Here is a 10,560-nt window from a genome sequence, read left to right on the forward strand (position 1 = left end):
AAAAAAAAAGGCTTGAAATATTTCACTTTGTGTAATGAATCTAGAATATATGAAAGTTCCACTTTTTTAATTAAATAACATGAAAAAAAAGATAACTTTTCCATGATATTCTAATTTTTTGAGATGCACCTATAGACTAGAGGTCTTGACCTGGCAGAACTGACCAACAAATTAAGGGTGGTGGGGGTGGTGGGGGTGGCGTGGTATTTACAGTCAGTGAAAGGATCATGAAAGGAAAGTTTTCATAGGGTTTAATAATATATATATATATTTCATTTAACTCTCGTTGTTTTGATTAGCGATGTAAGGACATTAAAAAAAGTCAACAACAAAAAGACAACTGGACAGAGAAGTGTGTGTTTATTCTCTGCGTCAAGTTCAAAATAATGCCTCATCTACTCAGAGTCTTTAGTGCTACTGAAATGTGGTCATGTGAAACATTACTACAAAACAAAACAACCATTTTAATTTGATGTCTTATTTATAGTAATGAACTAATCATTAATGGTTAAGCATTAAATGTTATCATTTGTGTTATCTGCATATCCCCTTGTCAAAATTCCTATTGGAATTTCAGCTTATCCTGTAGGATCTTATTTGATTTTTAGAATCTTATTGGAAATCTACTTGTATTTTATTAGAAATAATGCCTTTTTATTGGCAAATTATAGTAGATTACTATCCCAAAGATTACTATCCCAAAGTGTGCTTTGGGAGTTTAAAAATCCTAAAAGATTTTATTTAAAAACAGAGTATTTTCTATATATATATATTTTAAAAAGTGTCCATAAATGAAATTATGTGTAATAAAGAGGAATGACACAGGACAAAAGTATTGGACACGCTAACCGAATTTTTTTAAATACTTAGTGAGAAGCATTTGTTTGCAGTGGCCCATTTTGACCCATTCTTCTAAACATATTTTCTTTAAAACTTGTTCAATTGGATTCAAGTCAGGTGACTGACTGGGCCATTCTAACGCCTTGATTTTTTTTCTCTGAAACCAATTGAGAATGTCCTTTACTGTATGCTTTGGATTGTTGTCCTGCTGGAATGTCCACCGGTAAAGGACTCCATTCATCGTTCCTTCAATTATATGAAGTCTGCCAGTACCATGTGATGAAAAACAGCCCCACACCATGATGTTTCCACCACCACACTTCACTGTTGGTATAGTGCTTTAAGGGTGATGTGCAGTGCCATTTCTTCTCCAAACATGGTGTGTAGTATGACAGCCAAAAAGTTCAATTTTGCTCTCGTCCGACCAGACTACAGTCTCCCAGTATTTCATAGATTTGTCCAAATGAGTTGTAGCAAACTTTAAACGAGCTTCGATGTGCCTTTTCTTCATTAGTAGTCCTGCGGGATGAGCGTGAGCATTGGAGTGTATTGCCTTTTATTTTCTCTGTGACGATGGCACCTGCTGCCGCCAAGTGTTTCTGGAGCTCTTTCCAAGTGGTCCTTCACTCTTGGGCTACTCTTCTGACTCCCTAGTCAGAACTCTTACGAGGAGCTCCGGTGCGTGGCTGGTTGATGACGGAGTGATGTTGATTCCATTTGCGGATAATGGGCCCAATGGAGCTTACTGGAAGATTGAGAAGTTCTGAAATACGTCTGTATCCAATTCCATCAATATGTTTTGCAACAATAAGGTCGCGAAGGTTTTGGATGAGCTTTTTGCTTTTACCCATCATGAGATGTTTCTTGTGTGACACCTTCGTAACGAAAAGCCTTTTTATAGACCATCAATTTTTACTAACCCAGCTGATATTAATGTGCACAGATATGAGGTATAATTACTTACCTTGCCTTGGAAAACTGCTTTTTCTTAGCGTGTTCGATACTTTTTTCCTGTGTCATTCTACTTTATTACACATAACTTCATTTATGGACTTTAATGATGTGAATTCTTTATATTTCTGGATTTCTTGAGTTAATACTGATGTCTGATGAAAATTTCATGTGAATAGCCTCATTAGAAATATACTGAAAAAAATGTCAATACTTATCTCCCCCCACTGTATGTCTTGTCCTACAAGACAATTACTATAGGAATCTTTTAGGAATGCTTCCAAAATATGTCTGTAATTAGAATTCTAATTACAGTCCTGTATAAAAGTTTCTTTTGAAATCCTTTAGGATTTTTTGACAAGGGTCGGTACCTTTTTTAAGCAAAGAATCTGCCGGACCTTCAAACATTTTAGCTGAATATCCATGAAATAGACACTATATCTCACTATAATCACACAGAACTCCCAAAAGAAAAAATGGAAAATGTCAGAGCATGTGTCAGCATAAACGATTAAGTTGGTCCACAGTGCTGAGCTGTTACAGCAAGAACTGAAATCAGTTAATACTTTGATACCCGTAAAGGTCATAAACTAAAAATAATTATGCATGAGCGATTGGACAGTGTCATGGACTGACCGATAAGTTTAGAAACTGTTTGCTTGCAGCCACTGCTGCAAAAGATATAAATTTTAAGTTCAAATAGGACTTTCCACATTCCCCTAAATCAAAAAGCGATACATTTATTTATTTATTTAAAACACATTCAGTTAATAACTAATTTAACAAACAATTAAGAGTTCAAATTGTGTTTGTTATTCATTTTACCAATTATGAAATAAGTTCTCTTTTTGAACACCAAATTACAAATGTGCAAAAAGTACAAAATCAGAGGTTATCATATGTTCACTTAAAATTAGGACTACATTAGGAATTAAATTATGTAAAAGTGCAGATTTTATGGCCATCATTTACCAAAAAAAAAAATAATAAAAAAAGTCATACCCTAGAACAGTCACTGATGATCAACTCAAACTATTATCTCACCATCATCACTAGTTGTGGTTTAATAGAGAAGAATGCTCAACAAGCTTAAATCCGTGGTTTGTTGTATATAAGAAAATCAGAGAGGTCGTGCCATGTATTGCTGTCGTGGTAGAGGTAGTTCATAGAGGACTGGAGTGAGGGCTGCAGGGTGTGAGGATGGTACTCAAATAGCCAGAGAACTATGCCCCACACCAGCGTGGCAAACAGTGGGAATGGGTCACTTTTGGGCTTGGGGATGTAGCCCTTTTCCACAGCCAGGTGACACAAGGCAAACAGAATTCTAGATAGCAAGTACATATTTATCTAGGGAACAGAAGATAATCATAGCACTGTGTGAGATATATTTATGAGACCATACTGTATAAAGTTCTTATATACAAATCAGTCAATAATAAAACTGCATTTAAAAATTATTTAGATTCCGTTTACCTCAAATAAGCACATCTATTGATGTGCATAGTAGGTAACTTACCTGGCTGTTGATGTGGTTATTGTCCCCAAATACTAGCCAACCTCCAAGACAAGCAGCCAAGAATGAGTGAGACTGAAGACTCTTTCCCTGAATGTACTTCTGAAGTGCCAATAGTCCTTTATATGAAAATACAAAGTAGGCTAGGTTCCTTGAGTGTGTATATGTGGCCTGGGCTATAGCTTTCAGCTTGGATTGAAGGCTAGAATGCAAAGATAGAATACAAAAAATAATTAACTATAAAAGTTGTGTTTAAGAATATACGTCCAGTGAATAACATTATAAACTCTAGCAGTACCCCAGATAGCATGTAGTAATTGGCCCAAGCTCAGCAGCCCCATGGCGCCTGCGGCTCAGACTCGGCATTGGCATGTATTACCCAGGCCGAGTGTGGCCCACAGCTCGCTCTGGCACATGTGTTTTTGTTACGGCTGTAAAGCACTGGGCTTAATTAGCCCGGATCTGGCTATAGAGTCTGGGCCACTTCTGGCGATGACTCAGCTTGGTTCAATCAGATGGTTACATTAATGTAGCAATAATTAAATGCTTAACATAAAATTGACTTAATTCCCTCACAGTATCTGATACTGTGCTAACTTTTAATGTCATGAATTTGTCAAAATTATGTAAAACATAAGTTAATTTTTTTAAATAATAATAAATAATAATAATAATAATAATAGTATAAGACAGAACATGCACTAATATTTTATAACAGTAGCAAATATATTTAGATATAATGCAGCAGGTCATTCTTTTATATATCAGAATCAGTGATAGTTTTGCCTAAACAAAGGAGTAAGTTTTACCTATACCACATTAGAATCTCTGCAAAAATATCATTGCAAAAAAGTCATATAAGAAGCTAATTTAACTCACATGCCCATATATATAGTTTAGAGGTCGACCGATTGATCGGATTTGCAGATTAATTGGCACCGATAACCGATTGCTGGGACTATCAATTATCAACAAAAATTCACAGCGATAGTTTTTCTCGGTTGCATCAGTGGCTGAGAAGGGTCCACTGTCATTATACAGTATGAGAGTGTCCTCCAGGACCGACTATTACTGTCACTATCACCATCACTATGACGATCATTATCACTGATAAACTTTGTGTTATTTGAATTGTTTTTTGATACATTTTGGATGTTACTATTTATATTTGTAGTGTTACTTTTTGGTTCAGTTTACATGCATTTCTTTTAAATTTACTTTAATATTTATTAATAGTTGTATATTCATATTTATATATTTTTTTCATTTATAAACATACAGTCCATTTTCATGGTACAGTCAGTACTGTTTATTTTGGTAATAAAGTTCAGCAATATTTTACTTTGAGTGTTGTCATTCAGTATAAATTTTAAAAACTAACAGTTGATTACTCAGTTATCAGCAGGTACTGCTTAGTTATCGGTATCTGAAAAATCCACTATCAGTCGACCTCTAGTATAGTAGCCTGCTTTACCTGCCACTTCGAAAAAGAAAGGTCATCACCAGTGCGTGTGGAGCCCGGATCTTAGCACCGTACCTGTAATAAGGTCCATATAGATTAATGACAACCATAACATCATTAAGACTAGATCCAAAACAATATAGTACCATGGGCGTAGGAGCCATTATACATGGGGGGCACGTCCCCACACATTTCAAAATCTAGGGTTTTCATAAATCAATGCTATTGGTCACCCTTTAAATCTGTCTGTGTGTTTTACACATATTTAACCAATAAAAAGTCATTATATATGAGCATTTAAGCACTTTATTTAAATAAATAATTTTAAAAAATCTTTTCGGGGAGCATGCCCCTGAACCCCCTTAACATTTCAGCACCCCCCCCCCCCCCCAGTTTCAAAATCCCTCCCACACCCCTGTATAGTACTCACCTATTTTGGAAAAACTCTCAACATAGTAGTATTCTGTTTTGCACAGAGCCAAGCACTGGTAGATATCATTAGTACTAATTAGCCGACAGACAACATATGAACTTAGACTGCACTTCTATGAAACATTCTTTCAAAGCCCACCCAAGTACAGAAGACCTTTCATTAGTATCAGAATAATAGGTTCCCATCCCCACTGTGCAGTATACCAAATAATAATTATATACTGCGTTTGAGTTTATTGAGTATAATTACGTGCAAACAATAATACAGTTTGGGCATTAAAATACCTGAACAGCACAAGAAAGTGAAGAACATTTCTTTCCATTGTGGTCCATAGTACAGACGGCATATTAGGGAGTTTAAAGGGGTCAATTTAAAGTGGTCAACTTTAAGGGGTAGTGTTGTGCATTACAGCAGTAAGTGATGTAGAACACAGCCACTGATAATGTACTGACACATGCGCAGTGTCTCATTCAAACGAATGGGTTCTAGTTACAGTGACCTGTGCCCCATTTTCCCCTACATTGAATTAGCACGGAGGCTGTACAAGTTACTTCAGGAAGAAGACAGTGCTTTTTTATTATCAACCGATACTACAATTTATCTAGGGTTACACAAACAATGTATAAGGTTGTTAAAAAGTGCTATAGAGCTTGTGTGCAAGATATAAATATAACAAAACAACCAATATATAAAACCAAATTCTTCTGAGGAACAGAAAACACTCACACGGCGCCATTCCTGAATCCTTTAAGCACAGCAAGAGCGGCTTTGTATTTTTCCTGCTGGAGTAATGTATTGATTGTATAGAGCAGAGTTTTCAAAACCTCGGACCCTGCCATATCGGAGTATTGGGGATTCTTAACGCTGTGACAATGTCACGCGAGCACAGCGCGTGCGAGTCTACCAGAAACATGGGTTGGCAACAAAAGGTTCCGCATTTATGCAAATATGGTTGGAATCAATAATACACGAACACTGCCAATGTGCATAAGATCAAGTGTAGGTTGTCTCACCAATAAAGTAAAATTATTCGTTTAATTTACCTCGTGAGACAAGTATTCTCAAGATGTGTTTTACAGACTCTGATGATTGGGCTCTGTCATGACTGGACTGTAAAATCTGCCCAGCCTCCAAATTAAATTGTTTATATGTTATATGCAAAAACAACGGAAATCATCTATCATTTATCATATACCATAACTAGATAAAATAGATGATGTGTTTGTTAGCGCTGTACTCTATTGTATATGTGCTAAGTGAGCAGTGTGGGTGACATCACAGTTATCGTGACGTTACAATGGCTTGCTCAAGTTCTATAGAACACCTAGTCAGAATTGGAATCTCAGTGCATTTAAAGGACAACATCGAGAGAACAAGTTTTCTTTTACAGTGAAGAAGTTCAGTGACGATTCAAAATGTCAAGTTTTTGGTTTAAGGTAAGAAATTCTTGTGCCCGATGCTCCCTGGGATAGGCTCCAGGTTCCCCGTGACCCTGAAAAGGAGTAAGCGGTAGAAGATGGATGGATGGATGGATGGAATTCTTTAATCCAGAAACTTTCACACATCTCACTTACTGTTCGTTATTGAAAGTGAAATATTTCAGTATCTCAAAAACACGTCTTCTAACCTACATGAAAGGAGATTAATTTAATGGTCGTTTTTATGTTGAGGAGAATTCAGGACAGTATTTATGGCATTAAACGTTCAAACAGGCTGACGCTATGATGTTTATAGTTATAAATCATATTAAATTGATATTAGCGTTAGGGTCCATCAGCTGTTAATTCTTTAGTGATGGTTATATTCATTATTAGAGCTGTCAAATATACTTTAATGATTTAAATGACTTATTTACCCACAGTAATGTTTTCTTGTTGCTTATATTTATGTCAGTTTTACATCCTTTAACTTGTGCACAGGAGGAAATGTCACATAGTGAGGTCGCGTCCCAAATGTCTTCCTATTTACCTTATATATTCACTACATAGGATACAACATAACAGTGTTATACACACTACCTAGTGCACTTAATGTTCAATTAATAGCTAATTGGGTTTGACTTCAAAACTACCATCAACTGGAAGAAAAATAACTATAACATGTTGGGAAAAAAAGTAGTATTTTCATAAGCATCACTTTTGTGTCTGTGTGTTTCTTTTATTATCTGTAGAAGAAGAATGTGCCTTCTTCAGTACCTGTGCCACCTACAGAAATGTAAGCTACATTACAGACATATGCATTTCCATAATGAGATCAAACTCCAACAAAACCTCAGGTATTATGGGTAATGAATTCAGACGGAGATTGTGTATGCTCAGTGCCCTGTGTGATAAATACTGTATAATTTGACTGATAGCGACTGTGAAGACAAACAGCATGTGTTTATTCCTCAGCGGCTCGAGAACACTAGCAGAGACGCCCCGACCTGAAAAGAAAAAGGATGGTCTAAGCAGAATCTTAAAAGGGGTTTTTGGGAGAGTAAGAACATCTTTTATACAAAATATTCACACACAAGCATCAGATTTAATATCTGTCACTTAAATGTCACATGAAATATCAGACTTGTAAAGTGAATGAATTGTCCAAAAGCTTATTTGATTAAACCTGTCGACTTGCAGTTTAGTGAAAAAGTTTTCATCCCTCTTGTTTTATATGTAAAAAGGAGCAGAGAATCATGGGAATCATGGTGCATCCTGCAGCTTTTACAGAAAGGTAAGTTACAGCAAAAACTATACAGCTCCATGCTGACATCATAAAATTGTAAGAACTTTTGGTTTTTAGAGATAGGTTGTGTAGGATCAGAGCCCAGATTTGAAAAAAAGAAATACTATAGAATGTAGATAGTTTCTGTGAAGACAAACAGCATCTGTTTATTCCACAGCAGCTCAGAAACTCCCAAAGAGACCCTGCAAACTGTCCCTATGAAATTGTTAGGGGGGTCCAAGGAGGGGCAAACCTCAAAGATGACCAAGAAGACCTCAGTTAGCCGCAATGAGAAAAGCGCAGAAAGGATGCAGGTCAGTGTGAAGCCAACCTCTGAACTCCCTGGGACAAAATATATAGAGGTCAAAGAGGCTGATGTGACGATAAAGTTACAAAACTCAGTGGGGACCAGGAGGAAAAAGACTCTGCCTAGCCAAGAAAGGAAAGCTGCAGAAAGGCAGGAGGAAAGGAAGGAAATGACCCCAAATAAATGGCCAGTACTGGCAGTGGATAACAGTGATGAAAAGGCAGCAATATATGACACGGAATCAGTCGATGGTCCGTATTATCTAGATAAAGTGTCCATTCCAGAAGACTCTGAGGATGGATTTGAGTATAAAGAGATTAGTTCTGAAGAGATAAGTGTGACTGAAGAAGAAGATTTGGAAGCTGTGTCTGAAATTCTGCATAACAGCACTAATGACTCTGAGTTTGTACCAGAGTTGACACCATCCTCATCCCAGAAACTACGAAGCCCCATCCCTGAAGTCATGGACAATTTTCTTCGTGATTTTCTCATGAAAATGGGAATGCATAAAACATTAGATTGCTTCCAGACAGAATGGTTTGAGATGCTCCACAAAGGCACGCTCAAAACAAACCGGGTGGGATTCATCCCTGATATATACACACACAACCAGCTGCTGGACAATGAGCTGAAAAATATCCAAAAAGAGCGAGACATCTACAAACAGGCTGCCTTTCAAGCCAAAGAAAACATTGTGAAGCTTCAGATTGAATGGGACTTCCATCAGCTGCACCATAGGCATGTCGTGCAAGAGAGGAACAGACTGATTGAGGACATTCAAAGACTAAAGGAGCACTACGAGTCTTATGGCCCTGCTTTGAAACAATTGAATGAGAAGTACCAGACAGCTATGAGGCAGAAGATGTTAGTAAGTATTGAGAGGGACAGACTCTTCAGTCAAGTTCATAACCTAGATAGCACTCTGCGTAATTCACACTCCTCCACAGGAACCAACAGGTTTCTGAAAGACAGTGGGTGTAGTCCAGCGCAAGGTACCAAACCATCAGTTGATGAAGTGATGACTTATGACCCTGCCAAAGACCAAACCAAGAGCACTACTAACAAACATTCACAAGATTCAGAGTTCCCAGCAGATACACGCATGAATCCATTCCTGCCCCAAATAAAAGCCCTATCTACTGAAAGCACCAAAATATCCGGATTCTCTGTGACCAAGTCCATCAAAGCCCACACTATGGCTGTGAGCTATCTTGCTCTCCATCCGCGCAAACTGCTTATAGCTTCTGCAAGTGATGATCACCTTTGGAGGCTTTGGGGGATGCCAGAAGGGAAGATGATCATGACTGGCGAGGGTCATACTGACTGGCTCTCTTCCTGTAGCTTCCACCCCAGTGGACACTGTCTGGCCACCACCAGTGGAGACAGCACAGTGAAGATCTGGGATTTTGACAAATCCTGCTGCGTGCTGACCCTGGAAGGCCACACTCAAGCCACCTGGGTATGCTCCTTCCACTTCTGCGGCGACTTTGTAGCCTCCTGCTCTATGGACAACACAGCCAAAGTGTGGGACATAAACAGTGAGCGCTGTCGCTACACTCTGCGGGGCCACGTTGACTCAGTGAACAGTGTCAGCTTTGTGCCCTTCTCTAACATTCTGCTCACCTGTTCTGCTGATAAAAGCATTTCATTGTGGGATATGCGTACTGGACTCTGTGGCCAAACTTTCTATGGGCACAGGCACTCGTGCAACAGTGCAACCATTAATGCCCTGGGAGACACGATTGCTTCCTGTGATTCCTATGGCATTGTCAAATTATGGGACATAAGGACCATATCAGCCATGATGACTGTGGCTACCGGACCACACCCTTGCAACCAAGTGGCCTTCAGTCCAAATGGACAGGTGCTAGCGGTCGCAAGTAACAATCATGAGGTGAAGTTGGTGGATGTGGCATCTTCACATGTGTCCAGTCTTTTGGGTCATAATGACACTGTTCAGAGTGTCATTTTTGACCATAAAGGAGAAAACCTATTATCTGCTGGATATAATGGGGAAATTTTAATCTGGTCAAAATAAACGGTAAAATGGTAAATGGTCTGCACTTATATTGCACTTTTTAACCTTAGCGGTTCCACAAAGCACTTTACAACTTGGAGTTCAGTGACTTTGGCATGTGGAAACACATGGGCAAGATTTTTTTCAGCAAATATATTTCCAATGAGATTATTCACATGAAATTTTTACCATATTTTGGTATCAACTTAAGAACTCCACACATATAAAGAAAACCAAATATTAAAGTCCATAACTGAAGTTATGTGTAATAAAGCGGAATGACACAGGAAAAAAGTATTGAACACGCTAACTGAAATTTATTTAATGCTCAACT

The 10,560-nt window shown here is 38.0% G+C and overlaps 2 protein-coding genes across 4 annotated transcripts; one reads left to right on the forward strand and one right to left on the reverse strand.

Moving 5' to 3' along the window:
* Positions 1-341: 341 nt before the first annotated feature.
* On the reverse strand, positions 342-6,094 carry pxmp4 (peroxisomal membrane protein 4). Its single transcript, XM_053636899.1, has 4 exons — positions 5,926-6,094; positions 4,779-4,841; positions 3,308-3,506; positions 342-3,138 (listed from the first exon to the last, which is right to left on the reverse strand). Exons 1-4 carry the CDS (start codon positions 6,036-6,038, stop codon positions 2,881-2,883), a joined length of 633 nt encoding a protein of 210 aa, XP_053492874.1. The 5' UTR covers positions 6,039-6,094; the 3' UTR covers positions 342-2,880.
* A 420-nt stretch (positions 6,095-6,514) lies between these two features.
* LOC128615060 (sperm-associated antigen 16 protein-like) lies at positions 6,515-10,263 on the forward strand. 3 transcript variants are annotated; one of them, XM_053636896.1, is made up of 5 exons: positions 6,515-6,635; positions 7,370-7,413; positions 7,593-7,677; positions 7,862-7,911; positions 8,081-10,263. In XM_053636896.1, exons 1-5 carry the CDS (start codon positions 6,615-6,617, stop codon positions 10,245-10,247), a joined length of 2,367 nt encoding a protein of 788 aa, XP_053492871.1. In that variant the 5' UTR covers positions 6,515-6,614; the 3' UTR covers positions 10,248-10,263. The 3 variants fall into 3 exon arrangements, with proteins under 3 accessions (XP_053492871.1, XP_053492872.1, XP_053492873.1); XM_053636897.1 differs by having other exon boundaries at positions 8,084-10,263; XM_053636898.1 differs by lacking the exon at positions 6,515-6,635 and having other exon boundaries at positions 7,378-7,474.
* The last annotated feature ends 297 nt before the right edge of the window (positions 10,264-10,560 follow it).

This window comes from Ictalurus furcatus, chromosome 11 (genome assembly GCF_023375685.1).
Source record: "Ictalurus furcatus strain D&B chromosome 11, Billie_1.0, whole genome shotgun sequence".
Classification (NCBI taxonomy): domain Eukaryota; kingdom Metazoa; phylum Chordata; class Actinopteri; order Siluriformes; family Ictaluridae; genus Ictalurus; species Ictalurus furcatus.

Bases quoted from the DNA above. Each gene is read 5' to 3' on its own strand.
- LOC128615060 (XM_053636896.1), top strand. From the start codon at position 6,615: ATGTCAAGTTTTTGGTTTAAG. The intron at 6,636-7,369 runs GTAAGAAATTCT...TATTATCTGTAG, and splicing joins TGTCAAGTTTTTGGTTTAAG to AAGAAGAATGTGCCTTCTTC. The intron at 7,678-7,861 runs GTAAGAACATCT...ATATGTAAAAAG, and splicing joins TAAAAGGGGTTTTTGGGAGA to GAGCAGAGAATCATGGGAAT.
- pxmp4 (XM_053636899.1), bottom strand. From the start codon at position 6,038: ATGGCAGGGTCCGAGGTTTTGAAAACTCTGCTCTATACAATCAATACA. The intron at 4,842-5,925 runs GTGAGTGTTTTC...ACCTTATTACAG, and splicing joins GGATTCAGGAATGGCGCCGT to GTACGGTGCTAAGATCCGGG. The intron at 3,139-3,307 runs GTAAGTTACCTA...TCTGTTCCCTAG, and splicing joins ATAACCACATCAACAGCCAG to ATAAATATGTACTTGCTATC.